Source organism: Lontra canadensis, unplaced genomic scaffold (genome assembly GCF_010015895.1).
Source record: "Lontra canadensis isolate GAN:19392208 unplaced genomic scaffold, GSC_riverotter_1.0 scaffold58, whole genome shotgun sequence".
Lineage (NCBI taxonomy): Eukaryota > Metazoa > Chordata > Mammalia > Carnivora > Mustelidae > Lontra > Lontra canadensis.
The window spans coordinates 9,779,030-9,794,684 of record NW_022631052.1 but is presented as its reverse complement, the minus strand read 5'-3'; the positions used below and the strand labels follow the sequence as shown (position 1 = coordinate 9,794,684).

Sequence of the window (15,655 nt, the reverse complement as noted above, 5' to 3'; positions counted from 1 at the left end):
TTTTTTTTTAAAGATTTTATTTATTTACTTGACAGAGATCACAAGTAGGCAGAGAGGCAGGCAGAGAGAGGGGAAGGGAAGCAGGCTTCCCACTGAGCAGAGAGCCCGATGTGGGGCTCGATCCCAGAACTCTGGGATCATGACCCGAGCCAAAGGCAGAGGCTTTAACCCACTGAGTCACCCAGGCGCCCCTGACATGACTTTTTAAAACTTATTTACTTGAGAGAGAGAAGCAAGAGTGAGTGGGAGGTGGGGCAGAGGTAGAGAATCTTCAAGCAGACTCCCCGCTGAGTTTGGAGCCTGATGTGGGGCTCAATCTCATGATCCATGAGATCATGACCTGGCCAAAACCAAGAGCTGGATGCTTAATCGACTGGGTGTGGCTGACGTCATTATTTGACAGTAATGACTATGTCCTATATAACACGAAACATGTTTATATTGCAAAAGTTTATGGAAAACCCTTCGTGTACAACATCTACTTCAATTAATCCTTCTCCTTTGTAGATCCCAGGTTATCAGTGAGGGCTCAAGCCGTTGCTCCAAAACTGTCATATGTGGTTCTTTTCTATGCAGCAAATTTATACAAGGAGTTTTACATTAGGATGTTCTAGCGGTGAGAAGAGGACATATTCCTATCTGCTTATCTATCTTTTCTATCCTGTTGATTACTATCCATAAATACTGGATTTATCTGTATTTAGTGAAAATCTCACCTCTTTAGAATCATCTGGTTCTTCTTGTAATGCCAACCGTGCCCATATGATTACCCGTTCTGCAGTTTTCTCAGCTTCAGCAGGAGGCAAAGACCTCAACAGAAGGACACAGTCTTCACCCTATAAACAGTGTTTGAAAGGAAGCAAAAACAGCTGGTACTTGTAAAGGACAGTTTAGACTTACCTCTTGCTTTTTTCTATTTAAAGGTGAAAAGACAGTATTTAAAAAAATAGAATATGATCTAATATTTTTTTTTTTTAAAGATTTTATTTATTTATTCGACAGATCACAAGCAGGCAGAGAGGCAGGCAGAGAGAGAGGAGGAAGCAGGCTCCCCGCTGAGCAGAGAGCCCGACGCGGGGCTCGATCCCAGGACCCTGGGATCATGACCTGAGCCGAAGGCAGCGGCTTAACCCACTGAGCCACCCAGGCGCCCCATGATCTAATATTTTAAAAAAGCTGATAACTCTGGTTTTGATGACAGCAAACAAAAAAAAATTAAATTCAAATACACCCCTTTGTATTTCATAATTCTTAACTATGCTCATGGTTATAGAATTATATCAGAATAAAGACATTTAAAATATAAAAAGAAAATGCACGCCCTATTCTGGAATCAAAGGGTCCTATAGTGGACAAAAAACATGAGTCTATGTTTCATAAACACCAAAGAATATGAAAGCCCAATAGCTAGTCATAAAATACTTTTAAAGAGCCTACAGATATGGGGCACCTGGGTGGTTCAGTCATTAGGTGTCTGCTTTTAGCTCAGATCATGATCCCAGGGTTCTGGGATCCAGCCCGCATTGGGCAACCTGCTCTGCGGGAAGCCTGCTTCTCCCTCTCCCTCTCCCCCTGCTTGTGTTCCCTCTCTAACTGTGTCTCTGTCAAATAAATAAATAAGATCTTAAAAAAAAAAAAAAAAGAACCTACAGATATAAAGAATGTGGCCAATCTAACATCTAATATTTTCATCCTCGTATAACTTATTTTCTTTTTTTTTCTTTAAGATTTTATTTGTTTATTTGAGAGAGAGTGAGAGAGAGAAAGAGAGCGCATAAGCAGTGGAAGTGGGAGAAGGAGAAGCAGACTCCTCACTGAGCAGGGAGCTAGATGCAGAGCTTGATCCCAGGATCCTGGGATTATGACCTGAGCCAAAGGCAATACTTAACTGATTGAGCCATCCAGGTACCCCTTGGTATAACTTTCTTTTGTGATTATCTATTCAGATAATTTGACTGATTTGAGCTTTTACAGATTTACTTAACAAAGAAACCTAAGAAAGGACAATACAGAACTTTCATACCTGTTCTCTATCAATGAGGTCAATAATCCTCAGACTGTAAATTTCATCGTCGGGCAACATATACGCTTGAGCCACCTTCAAAGCATCTTCTAGGGAAGATGGGACATCTTGCTTGAGAATGTATCTGACCACCCTCTGAAGCAGAGACAATATATACATTTCTTCATTATGAAATCTCAGAGAACCCAGAAGTCCTTTGTTCATAAAGGCAAAGTACTCATCAAATTAAAATCAAGCAGCAAAAAACCCAAGCTGTGTGAAAAATTAAAACACAATTTATATTCTGAATTTTATGATAGTCTTGTCTACCTTCCCCCCACCCTGGTTTTTTGGGGTATATAAGTGATAAACCCTGTATATATTTAAGGTGTACAACATGATGATTTGATATACTCCTTTAGCTTCTTAATGTCCTTGTTATCTTTACTATCCTAATAAACAAGTGAATACCCAATTTTTTTTTTAAAGATTTTATTTATTTATTTGACAGAGAGAGATCACAAATAGGCAGAGAGGCAGGCAGAGAGAGAGAGAGAGAGAAGGAAGTAGGCTCCCTGCTGAGCAGAGAGCCCAATGCGGGACTCGATCCCAGGACCCTGAGATCATGACCTGAGCTGTAGACAGAGGCTTAACCCACTGAGCCACCCAGGCACCCTGAATACCCAATTTTTAAAAAAGACTTATTTTTTTATGTTTTATTTATTTAAATAAGTAATCTCTGCACCCAATGTAGGGCTTGAACTCATGATCCCAAGATTAAGAGTTGAACACTCCATCTACTGAGCTAGCCAGGCACCCCTGAATGTCCTATTCACACTCTATCCTACAAAAGGAAAGTAGTGGAGAACTTAGCTCTGTTAGTCTTCAAGAATATGAAGTCCTCATTAGTTTTCCCAAGCTGCCCTCAGAATGGAACAGTGGGGTTCAAGACCCTTCAACTACTGTACTCACCATGATTTCCTTGTTTAAGAGGTTCACCTCCCTTACTCCATAGCCTCGTAGAAGTTTTTTCATCTCCATTAGTTTGTAACTTTCCTGTAATAACTTGACTCTGAAAGGAAATTTGCTCATATTTTTAAAATGATTTTAAAAAAGATTTTACTTATTCATTTCTTTGAGAGAGGGAGAGAGTGAAGCAAGCTAAGACAAGGGGGTGGGGGTATGGAAGGGCAGAGGGAGAGGGACAAGCAGACTATGCGCTGACCTCAGAGCCCAACAGGGGGCTCGATCCCCAGACCCTGAGATCACAATCTGAGCTGAAATCAACAGTCAGACCCTCAACTGACTGAGCCACCCAGGTGCCCAAGAAATTTGTTGATATTAACATGGATTGTCTTTTTTTTTTTTAATACTAAGGGACACAGTAAAGGGCATAAAACATAAATGAATGTCAAGGGGAAACAGGAAGCTTATCCAGCACCAACACCATGATCTGGGAGACGGTCGTCTTACTTGGGATGGTCCATTTCTAGGTGCTGTCTCACCAGCTGCTCCACCGCTGCGCTCCAGGGAACCACCGCCGCGTACATTATCTTAAGCACAGCGTCGAATATGAGCTATGAAAACACAGACACTGACCGTGCAGAAGAGCCCTCGGATTCACGTTTCATGGAAATTAATGACACTGCCTCATCTATAGCAGCAGAGGTCTTACATCTACAGTGTGGACGCTCAGAGTATCTCCTCTGACTGCAAAAGTGTATGTTCCTTCTGATTCTCACATATCACGAGCAATTTCATTATTTAGAAAAATTCAGAAAAATATTTTCTCTGCTGAAAGTGAAGTCATATAGCTCTATTCCTTTCAACAGTCTCTAGTCTCCGTGTTTAAAAATATTTTGCATGACTTTATTCACAGTTTATAATGGTAACAGTGGGAAGTCATAATAAAAGTGTGTTATAATAGATTTAAAAAATGTGTCCGTGTTTGTATAATCATAGAAAAGCCTAGAAATATATGCACCCAATCATCCATGGTAGTTCTTCTGGGGATGGGGAAGAAAATTTTTACTTCTTATTTTCTATAATGAAAGAAAATGGAATTATGGGTGGTTTTTATTTATTTTTATTCTTTTTCCGAACTTCACAAATTCTTCTTAACAAATTTGCTATTGCCTTTGTGATCAGAGAGAAAGTTTTCAGAAAAGATGCAATGCTCAAAGGAAAATCTACATGGTCACTATCTACTTACATCTGTGTCCGATAAACATCCTATGACTGCCATGGCTTTTGCTTCCCATGCGGTTTCAAAGAGTGATGTGGACTTCGAGCTACATCTCTTCAATAAATCCTAAAAGGGGATAAACACATATTTTTTAAATTTGAAACTCTCACTAAAAAAAAAAAAAGTAAAACACATATAGATATAGAAAAACAGCTTTTATAGACGTGAAAAGAAAAAAAAAAGCAAAAACGACTTAGCCATGAATGTGAAACAATGCTCAAAAAACAAAATCGCCAAGGCCTTGGCCTTTCATTTTATATGGACAAGGAAACTTAAGAAGGAAATATTCTTGAAGAATCTACAAATGAGATGACTGCAGCTTATAAATGTGTGAAAACACGTGCTCACATGATTGAGCTCCTGCTCCTTTTATTTCACAATAAGCATTTGGAGGAAGTCCTAATATTATCACATTCTGCCCAAGGTTACCAGTCAATCAGTATACCATGTTAACCAATACAATCCACTGCATAAATCCTGATGGTAAAGCATGACATTCTCTATAGGGTTAGATGTTTATTTTATTTTTTTAAGATTTTACTTATTTGACAGAGATCACAAGTAGGCAGAAGCGGGGTGGGGGGGAGCAGACTCCCCACTGAGCAGAGAGCCTGATGTGGGGCTCGATCCCAGGACCCTGAGATCACAACCTGAGCCAAAGGCAGAGGCTTATAGGGTTAGATGTTTAAACAGTGACACACATAGACACAAGGGGAAAAGACTAGAGGTAAAGAAGTTACCTCTATGTAGAGCAGAAGAAGTTCCTCCTCTTGTAAGCCATGTTCCCGCATGTAAACTCTTATAAACTTCTCTAAGACAGAAGGAATCAGCTCTGGGGCTAACACTTTATCAAACATGCGGAACACAATGGTGGTTGTAGTCTCCTGGATGCCAAGAGAAAGGCGGCAGAGATGCAAGTTCTAGTCATGGTGGCTGTCATTAAAAAATAACACTTCCGATAAATCTAGGTTTTTACCTTCTCGAAATCAGAGAGGGCCAGTTTGCAGTTGTATTTCCTATGCAATGTGATCAACTCCTGCAAGTTATTTACCAGAGTCCTTAGCTGACATACTTCCTCCGTGTTCTGATAATCCTTCTAAAAACAGAAGTGTGAGAGGGGAAATACACAGAAAAATCAGAATTATTTCAGATAAAATAAAAAAGGACCATGATTATGTACATATGTACCTAATGCCTGTAAATTTTGTGGAATTTTAACACATTAACCAGTGCAAATTTATAGATTAGAATCCAACAGAAATCTAAAGGCAATTTTTTTTCTCAACAAACAAACAGAAAAACTTCAATGTTAGGGGTGCCTGGATGGCTTAGTCAGTTAAGCATCTGACTCTTGATTTCAGCTCAGGTCATGATCTCAGGGTCCTGGGGGGATCAAGCCCTAGTTGGGCTCTGCATTCAGTGGGGAGTCTGTTTGAGGATTTTCTCCCTCTCCCCCTACTTGTGCTCTCTAAAATAAATAAATCTCCACACACCCAGTGTGGAGCCCGACGCAGGACTCAGTCCTGCGACCCTGAGATCACACCCTGAGCCCAAATCAAGAATTGGACATCCAACCGACTGAGCCACATAGGCTGCACTAAGATTTTATTTTTTAAGTAATCTTTACACTTAATGCAGGGGTTGAATTTACACTGTGAGATCAAGAGTCTCACTCTCCACCAAGTTAGCCAGGTACCCCTGAACGTTAGTGTAATATTTTATGCTTATCTACAAAAACATCATTTAGATGGCCCTCAATGCCCCATCTGTATAGATCAAGACATAAAGATCAGATATAAAGCTGTAACATTTCATAAACTTATATACAAGAAATACAATTTTCAATATTGATAAATACAATTAACAGGGAAAAGACAGAGTAGTGTTTTTTGACTTTTTTTTTTTTTAAGATTTTACTTATTTAATTGCCAGAGAGCACAAGCAGGGGAAGCAGCAGGCAGGGGGAGAAGCAGGGTTCCTGCCGAGCAAGGAGCTGGACGTGGGGCTCAATCCCTGGACTCTGGGATCATGACCTGAGCTGAAGGCAGATGCTTAACCAACTGAGTGACCCAGGCATACCAGGACAGGGTAGTGTTTTATAGCAAGAAGAAAAGCTATTCTATGGAAAAATGTATTATAATGATCAATATACACTGATCATATATATCAATATACTAGTTGAAATGTGTACCAAAAAATTCCTGTTTAATTTTTAATAGTATATAACCAGTAGGTACAATTATTAGCAAGAATTTGCTACATCTGGGGCACCTGGGTGGCTCAGTCATTAGGCGTCTGTCTGCCTTCAGCTGAGGTCATGATCCCAGGATCCTGGGATGGAGCCCTACATTGGGCTCCCTGCTCGACAGGAAGCTTGCTTCTCCCTCTCCCACTCCCCCTGCTTGTGTTCCCTCTCTCGATGTCTGTCAAATGATTAAATAAAATCTTAAAAAAAAAAAAAAAAGAATCTGCTATATCAGAAAGCAGAAGGAAATTTATTATTTATTCTTAGGCTCCAGAAATTTAAGGAGTAGGTGCAATTTCATAATGTATTTTATCATATATAAGGTTTACCTTCTGGTACTTAAGTCCTTAATACTTCGGAGTTGAGATCATACCGGAATGTCTCACATATTAATTTATAAACTAATTTATGGCACTCCAATGGACTTTTTTAAAATACAAGAATATACTTTCCTTCTTTTCAATATAATGAATGCTTTCTAGTTTTTAGAAACTTAAGGGGAAAAAGAAATTAATTTCAGAAATTTAGAAGTCAAATACTAAATTCTGTTCACGAACCTCAAATTAACATCAAATATAATAGCAGTGTTCTTGAGCTTAGTAACCTTTCTAGCACTGCTATTTTTTTCAGTCAAAAAAGTCCCAGCATTTTTTTTTTAATTTGATCTTTTAAAAAATTCACTAGTACTTAAGCCATAATGGCTATTGGAATGCCTAAGAACTGCAATCAGAACTGGGAGTGGTTTGCTGGTTTAAATAAGATCTTGAAAACTAATCCTAAAGCATTATTAAATTTCATTTCTTTAAAGGACTGTAAATTGTTGCCAATGCAGAAAATTCCAATTATACTACTGAGGAGTATGTTTATTATGGTTTCCTGTTTGGTTGGTGAATTTTAGACGTACACAATAAAAGAACACACAAACAGAAAATGTAAGAAGTAGATGTATCTCTTAGTACATGTACACAAATCCTTTAACATAAACTGAATGCTTTATTACTGAAAATTCATTTTCTATTATCATACCAAGGAAATCCAATGCCAACAGGACACCAATGCCAACTCATCTGGTTTTTCTGCTGTAAAAAATACCTCTGCCAGTTGAAGTCCATTTTCTGGCCAGTTTGCCTTTAAAGAGGAACACAGACCATTAAAAGTGATGTTGTATGCCACTGGGAGTGTTTGAAATGTCTTTTCAGTGCTAATTATACTGGTATTACCTTATCAGTTAATTCAAGGTTCCTGGCTGCTTGTTCCAACCATTTTGCAAGAATTTTCTGAAACAGACATATCATTTGAAAATAAAATAGTCAGTAGATAATCAAGGAAATAATTTAAAACCCCCATGATAATCTTTCAACAGAGACACTGAACTACCTGGCGTTTACCGCTCTTTACTCTGCAGTGATATAAGGCAAAGGCTAGACTTGAATGACCCAGAGTAGAAATATTGAAGGCCACTCACCTGCCCTTCAGGTACAGCCCTTCTCACGAATGGTATCACATCATTTTTAAGCCACGGGCAAAGCTTTTGCAAAGACACTGGTGTAGAAATTGAGTTGAGCAAGTTCTCAAGCATTTTCACATCAAATCTGCTTTCAAAATTTGCCTAAATTATACAGAGTGAGAAATTAGGATCTATCGGATGGATTTAAAATGACACCTTCCCAAAATGGAAAGACTTGTTAGGAAGTCATTTTAGGAAATATTTTACTGTGTTAATTACAAGCACGAAGGGTGATTTACTCTATATTGATGAGTCGTTGGCAGCCACGAATCCCACAAACTCTCAAGGCAGCAAGGACCAACTAATAAATTAGGGGGCAGTGGAACTGGCGGAGGAAGGAAAACTTAGCAGGAGGTGACAGTGTAAATCCAAATAAGCCATGTGTCCATGAGTGAGATCACACCAAGATGTCATTTTCTGGACCTCACGATATCGGCCAGCATGGAGGGAATCAGAGCAGAGCTGCTAATGCACAATCCTTTACACAGTCTGAGCTGTAACAGGAACAACTTCACCAGCAGTACTTAAGAAAGCCCATCAATAAATCATTCAACAACACGTTGCTTTCTTTTTTCTTAAGATTTTAAAGATTCGGGCGCCTGGGTGGCTCAGTGGGTTAAGCCGCTGCCTTCGGCTCAGGTCATGATCTCAGGGTCCTGGGATCGAGTCCCGCATCGGGCTCTCTGCTCATCAGGGAGCCTGCTTCCCTCTCTCTCTCTGCCTGCCTCTCTGTCTACTTGTGATCTCTGTCTGTCAAATAAATAAATAAAATCTTTAAAAAAAAAAAAAAAGATTTTAAAGATTCTATTTTATTATTTATTTGACAGAGATCACAAGTAGACAGAGAGGTAGGCGGGGGGTAGGGTGGGGGAAGCAGGCTCCTCGCTGCACAGGGAGCCCGATATGGGGCTTGATCCCAGGACCCTGAGATCATGACCTGAGCTGAAGGCAGAGGCCTACCCACTGAGCCACCTAGGCTCCCCCTTTCTTTTTTTTAAGATTTTAAAGTAATCTCTGAGCCCAATGTGGGGCTCGAACCCACAACACTGAGATCAAAAGTCACATGCTCCACCGACTGAGCCAGCCAGGTGCCCCAAAATGTTGCCTTTTCAGCTAAGTTTAGGAGTTAATTGGACTCTGAATGAGATAAAACACACTTCTAAAAGTAACTTCACCTCTAGTTTAATATCATCAGGAAAATTTTATCAAACATTCCATTGCCCACTCACACCTGACACCCTTCATTCACATGAAGACAACAGATTCAATCACCTATCCCAGGAGCCATAAAGCCATTAACAACAAAACCCAAAACAGATTACCCTATGTCGAAGCCAAAGGTACTGTGCACAAACAAGGTTTCCTTCTCGTAGCTGTAAAAAGATATCCTTAAGGTCATCTTCATTATTCAGAAATTCAATCCAAGAACTACCACTGCAAAGTAAGGAAGAGAGGGATAAAATTAGTAGTTAAAAAATTAAGGTCATAATGTTACAAGTGGATGCCATTAGAAATTTTAACTAGTGGTTTAGTTTTTTACCCCCTCAAAGTTAAAAAAATGTTCCAAAGATTGTACAGTAAAAATTGGTTTCCTTCCTATTCCAGACTTATAGAGCTCCTGTCATCCTCCCTGAAAGTCATCTCTCCTTATAGGTTCTTCCTGGGATAATCACGCATATACGAGCAATTCTTTTAAGATTTTTTTAAAAAAAATTTTATTTATTTGAGAGAGAGAGAGAGAAAGAGCACAAGCAAGAGTAAGAATCCGGGAAAGGGCAAAGGGGGAAGAAGAAGCAGACTCCCCAGTGAGCAGGAAGCCTGATGTGGGGCTCAATCCCAGGACCCCGAGATCATGACCTAAGCTGAAATCAGATACTTAACCAACTAAGTTGAAGTCAGATACTTCCTAATAAGTTTTTAAAATGAATGAAGGGCTCCTGGATGGCTCAGTCAGTTAAGTGTCTGACTCTTGATTTTGACTCAGGTCAAGATCTCGAGGTCCTGGGATTGAGCCCTGTGGTAGGCTCTTCAACTCAGCGGGGAGCCTGCTTGTCCCTCTCCCTCCCTCTCTCTAAAATAAATAAAATAAAATCTTTAAAATATATATACTGTTCCCCTTACCTCATCTCATTGACTGGTACTTACAAGTACCAGTCAATGAGATGAGGTAAGGGGAAAAAAATGAGGCAAAATTATCATTATTTGAATATATAATCACACACTTAGGAAAATTAAGCTCAGCTGAGACATTGTTTTTTTAAAGATTTTTATTTATTTATTTGACAGAGATAGAGATCACAAGCAGGCAGAGAGGCAGGCAGAGAGAGGAAGGGAAGCAGGCTCCCCGCCGAGCAGAGAGCCCGATTCGGGGCTTGATCCCAGGACCCTGGGATCAGCACCTAAGCCGAAGGCAGAGGCTTAAGTCACTGAGCCACCCAGACGTCCCCCCAAATAGAATTTTTAAAAAAGACTTTATTTATTCATTAGAGAGAGTATGTATGCATATGAGCAGGGGTGGGGGCGGAGGGAGAGGGAGAAAGAGAATCTCAAGCAGACTGGGCACTGAATGAGAAGTGTGACACAGGGCCCGACCTCACGACCCTGAGATCACAACCCAAGCTGAGATCAAGTCATACACTTAACTGACTGAGCCACTCAGGTGCCCCCCAAATAAGATTTCTTTAAACTGGGTAAGGTACTACCCCAAAGATACAAACACAGTGATCCAAGGAGGCACCTACACCCCACTGTTTATAGCAGCAGTGTCCATAATAGCCAAACTATGGAAAGAGCTCAGATGTCCCTCAATAGATGAATGGATAAAGGTGACGTGGTATGTTTACAATGGAATATTAATTAGCCATCAAAGAAATGAAATCTTGCCATTTGCAACAACATGGATGGAACTAGAGGGTATTACGCTAAGCGAAGTAAGTCAATCAGAGAAAAACAATTATATGACCTCACTGATATGTGGAATTTAAGAAACAAGGTAGAGGATCACAGGTGAAGAGAGGAAAAAATGAAACAAGATGAAACAAGAAAGGGAGATAAACCATAAGAGACTCCATCTTAGAACTGTGTTGCTGGAGGGTAGAGGGGTCGGGGGACAGGGTGGCTAGGTGATGGATACTGGGGAGGGTATGTGTTGTGGTGAGCGCTGGGTGTTAGGTAAGACTGATGAATCACAGACCTGTACCCCTAAAACACAATACATTATATGTTAAGTAATCGAACTTAAATTTTTAAAAAAATGAAAGAAAAATTAGGAGTAAAAACACAAACATAGAAACAAACAAAAAAACTTGAATAATATTGGTTTGAAGGAATTAAAATGTAGGCTTGAATAAAATCTCAAAAGAAGAAAACCAGTGAAGATGGTTTCTAGTTGCTGCTGTAACAGATTATCACAAACTGCTTAAGACCACAGAAATTTATTATCTTATAGGTTTGCGTGTTAGAAGCCCAATAAGTATTCTCAGTGGGTCAAAGTCAAGGTGTAGGCAGAGATGTTCCTTTGCGGAGTCTCTAGGGAAGAGTCTCTTTCCTTGCCTTTTCCAGTCTCTAGAGACCTCCCATAGTCCCTGGCTCATTGTGCCTTCTTCCACCTTCAAAGTCAGCAACGTTGTATCTCAGACCATCCATCCTTTGTCACATCTCCTTCTGACCACAGCCAGGAAGGCTCCTCTGCTTTGAAGGACTCCAGGGATCCGAAGTTATCTCCCCATCTCAAGGTCCTCAACCTTCATCACATTTTGCCATGTGATTAACGGGGATTTGGACCTAGACATCTTTAAGGGGTCGTTATTCTGCCAACTGCAGGACCCTCACAAGCATAATGTTTCTAAGGTCTGTCCATGGGGCTGTGTGTGCACCAGCAGTTTGTTCTTTCTATTGCTAAGCAGTATTTTGTTGTATGAACATACCACAGTTATACACCTATTCTTCTGTTGGTGGATGTCTGGGTTATTACCCGTGTTTGGCTACTATGAACGAAAATGCATTTTTAAGCACACCTGAGTGATTCAATCAGTTAAGTGTCTGCCTTTGGCTCAGGTGATGATCTCAGGGTCCTGGGATCGAGTGCCATGTAGGGCTCCCTGCTCAGTAGGGAGTCTGCTTCTCCCCTTCCCTCTGCCTCTCCCCACTGCTCATTCTCTCTCTCTCTCAGATAAATAAAAAAAATCTTTTAAAAAATGCATTTTTAGATTATTTTTTATTTCTCTTGGGTAAAGATGTAGGAGAATTGCTAGACTGCAGGGTAATCCTATGTTTGACTTTTCACGTTTTCGGCCATTCATACATCTTCTTTTGTCAAGTGTGTGTTCAAGTGTTTTGCCCATGTTTTGTTTTTAGTAGGCTACTTGCCTTTTTATTATTAGGTTACAAACGGTTTTTCTATGTTCTAAAAACAAATCCTTTGTCAGATTAGAAAAAAGATGATGTGGTATATCTATACAATGGAATACTACTCAGCCATCAAAAGAAATGAAATGTTGGCATTTGCAATGACATGGATAGAACTAGAGGGCATTACGCGATCAGAGAAAGCAATTATCATATGATCTCACTCATATGTGGAATTTAAGGAACAAAACAGAGGATTATAGGGGAAGGGAGGAAAAAACAAAGACGAAATCAGAGAGAGGAACAAACTATAAGAGACTCTTAATCATAGGAAACAAAGTGAGGGTTGCTGGAGGGGAGGGGGATGGGGGAATGGGTGATGGACATTAAGGAGGGCATGCGATGTAATGAGTCTTGTATGACTGATGAATTACTGACCTCTACCTCTGAAACTAACAATATATGTTAATTAATTGAATTTAAATTTTAAAAAAATTTTAAATAAATAAACTGGGTAAAGTGATTCTCATTCTAAATGTCATACAGAAAAATAAACATGAGAATATTGCCCCCTAGATTCTGAAAAGTATGGAAAGTATATCAGGGCTAGTTTATCAGATAATACGACATTCTAAAATCACATTAATTGGGGTGCCTGGGTGGCTCCGTGGGTTAAAGCCTCTGCCTTCGGCTTAGGTCATGATCTCAGAGTCCTGGGAACAAGCCCCACATCAGCCTCCTTGCTCAGTGGGGAGTCTCCTTCTCCCTCTCCCTCTGCCCCTTCCCCCGACTCAGGCTCTCTCTTTGTATCTCTCAAATAAATAAATAAAGTCTTAAAAAAACCCAAAAAACTGTATGATACTGGTGAATGAAAAATATAAAATCCACTGAATATAAAGTCCAGAGACAGACAAATAGAACAGGGAAAGGGGGATTGACTAGCCACAAGGGAAAAATATAAAGCTTCCCCCTTCATTGTTAATTTGCAAATAATTTCTATTATCTTTAAGATAACTACCTCTCATATGTGTAAATAGTGACATTCTTGGTGCACATGTTAGTATATCTAATAGAATCAACTGCCAGAAGTGAAATTGCTAAGGCAAAGATACGTGCATTTAAACTTGCCTTTCAAATCTATTAGTTCCACAGATGGTGGAGAAGAGTATCTACAACCTAGCAGGAAAATAATATTTTCCATCACTCGATTCCCAGAAACACATTTAGTCTAATTCATAATCTAAAAATAAAAAACGAAGAATATACACACCTGAATTTTTCTGGTCCAAATGCTCCATAAAAAGTAGTCAATTTTGCATGAGCCCTTAGTACCTAGAAAAAAATAACATGATAATTTGAATGTCATATGCAAGAAAATTAAATTAAAAACCCCCCAGAAATTAGGCCTTCTATTTCAGAAGTCTGGCACATTTCACCTCATATTAGAGATCAATTCTCATAAATATAACCCAAAAAACCTTGGAATAATAGAAACATTTCCAATCACATTCAGTGCAATAAAATTGCAAAAGAGAAGGCATTTACACAATAATTGTAGGTGCCTTCAAAATTAACTAGTTTTCCCAGTGATTTATATAAATGCCCTTATGTTAAAATCCAGTTGGATTACACCAAAAATTTACTTTGCTTTAATAAGAGTTTAAACCATGATAGTTACCATCACAGTTAATATTTATTTGTGTGGTTAACCAATGCCAGACACAATGCAAAATGGTTTATATAAATTATTTCATCTGACTTCAAAATAACCCTATAAGTACTATTATTATTCCTATTTTTCAGTAAGGAAACAAGAATTAAAATAAGTTGCTCTTGAAAAAATACAGGTCTATCTTGAGTTGAAAGACATACTGTAAAGGTACATTTACCCTCAAATTAAGTTCAGTGTAATTACCTCTTTTAAACCATCAGAATAGACAGGAACAGTTTTATTTTCTTTTTTCAAAAGCTAAGATGAACAATGAGAAACAAAGTTAATATATCTGCTATGTTAGTTTTTTTTCATGAAGGAAGATGGATTTTCTGTGAAAGGACACAAATTATCAGGTCACATTGAACTCTGAGATGAACAGTGAATGATTAAAAAATGACATATCTTAAAAAAAAATGCAGCTTATGAAAACAGCTCACAATATTTTGCCCATCTATTACACCTTGATTTTAAGGAATATAACCAGCAACGGTATTCAGAGCTCACTGACGGGAACCTACAGCAGAAAACGCACTTTAGGACATGTGTGCGATGGAGACAAGATTCATTTTTTCTGAGATGGTTTCTTTTGCATGAGATAAACTAACAGGTACAAACGTTATAAAAACCTACCCGGGTTTTGGCATAATTTAGCATTTCCTGGGTTGTTTCATAGGTTAGCCACTGAGCCTCCAAGCAGTAATTCACCACAAATTCATCGTCCTGTTTGAGAAATGCCAGACACAGTCAGGTGACCTAATGTCGATCAGTCTGTCCATCTGAATGCTGTCATACACGATGGGGGAAACACACCTGGATTTTATGTAGATTGTTCTTAGCTTCATCTATGAGTTTTTGCCATTTGGTCTGCTCACTGGTGTCTGCAGAACTCAAGGCTAATCTCTCTAATGTATCATTGGATTTCACCTTGTAAACAAGCTGTAATACAAACACGTTCCATTAAGCAACTTGAAGCAAAATACTGTCTGTGCACGACTTCTTAGGCTGCAGGCAACAGGCTGTTACGAAGAAAAGGGGAAGCCTCATGTGGTCCAAGACTAAACAGTAAAGCAGGGAACGCTCAGATAACCCAAAGGTAATCTAGATTGTGAAGAGTTACGGAGACCATTTGAGTCCTGAACTACACATGTCAAGCAGGGTACTAAGAGCCTTACGTGAATTAACTCATTTAATTCTCATAAAAACCTGAGCAAGCATTTACACCTCATCGTATAACGGGAGGAATACTAACATTCCCGTTATACCATCAAGAAAACCAAGACTCCAGGAAGGGTAAGTAATATACTTGAAACTATTCAGTTCCAAAGCGATGGAGCTGCTTTTTAAAATATGACCACACAGGGCACCTGAGTGGCTCAGTCGGTTAAGCATCCAACTCTTGGTTTGGGCTCAGATCATGATCTCAGGGTCATGAGATTAAGCCTCTTGTCAGGCTCCATGGGGTCTGCTTAAGATTCTCTCTCCCTCTTCCTTTGCCCCTCTCCCAGCTCACACATACTCTCTAAGAAAGAAAGGAAGAAAGAGAAAGAAGGAAAAAGAAATACCCAAAACTTTAGGTTCCTTTCTTATAACCAAGA

At 39.3% G+C, this 15,655-nt stretch overlaps 1 protein-coding gene across 2 annotated transcripts in view; it reads right to left on the bottom strand.

Moving 5' to 3' along the window:
* KNTC1 (kinetochore associated 1) overlaps nucleotides 1-15,655 on the bottom strand; it is a 77,244-nt gene that overhangs the window by 40,474 nt on the left and 21,115 nt on the right. For both annotated transcript variants that reach the window (XM_032876385.1, XM_032876384.1), the window contains exons 17-31: nucleotides 14,871-14,996; nucleotides 14,691-14,780; nucleotides 14,262-14,315; nucleotides 13,617-13,678; nucleotides 9,322-9,433; nucleotides 7,958-8,101; nucleotides 7,713-7,769; nucleotides 7,519-7,620; nucleotides 5,224-5,343; nucleotides 4,988-5,131; nucleotides 4,215-4,313; nucleotides 3,476-3,579; nucleotides 2,975-3,074; nucleotides 2,024-2,158; nucleotides 717-836 (exon numbers count right to left, since the gene is read on the bottom strand). In XM_032876385.1, the coding sequence (XP_032732276.1) occupies nucleotides 717-836; nucleotides 2,024-2,158; nucleotides 2,975-3,074; nucleotides 3,476-3,579; nucleotides 4,215-4,313; nucleotides 4,988-5,131; nucleotides 5,224-5,343; nucleotides 7,519-7,620; nucleotides 7,713-7,769; nucleotides 7,958-8,101; nucleotides 9,322-9,433; nucleotides 13,617-13,678; nucleotides 14,262-14,315; nucleotides 14,691-14,780; nucleotides 14,871-14,996 (1,569 nt within the window). The remainder of the gene's footprint in view (nucleotides 1-716; nucleotides 837-2,023; nucleotides 2,159-2,974; nucleotides 3,075-3,475; nucleotides 3,580-4,214; nucleotides 4,314-4,987; nucleotides 5,132-5,223; nucleotides 5,344-7,518; nucleotides 7,621-7,712; nucleotides 7,770-7,957; nucleotides 8,102-9,321; nucleotides 9,434-13,616; nucleotides 13,679-14,261; nucleotides 14,316-14,690; nucleotides 14,781-14,870; nucleotides 14,997-15,655) is intronic.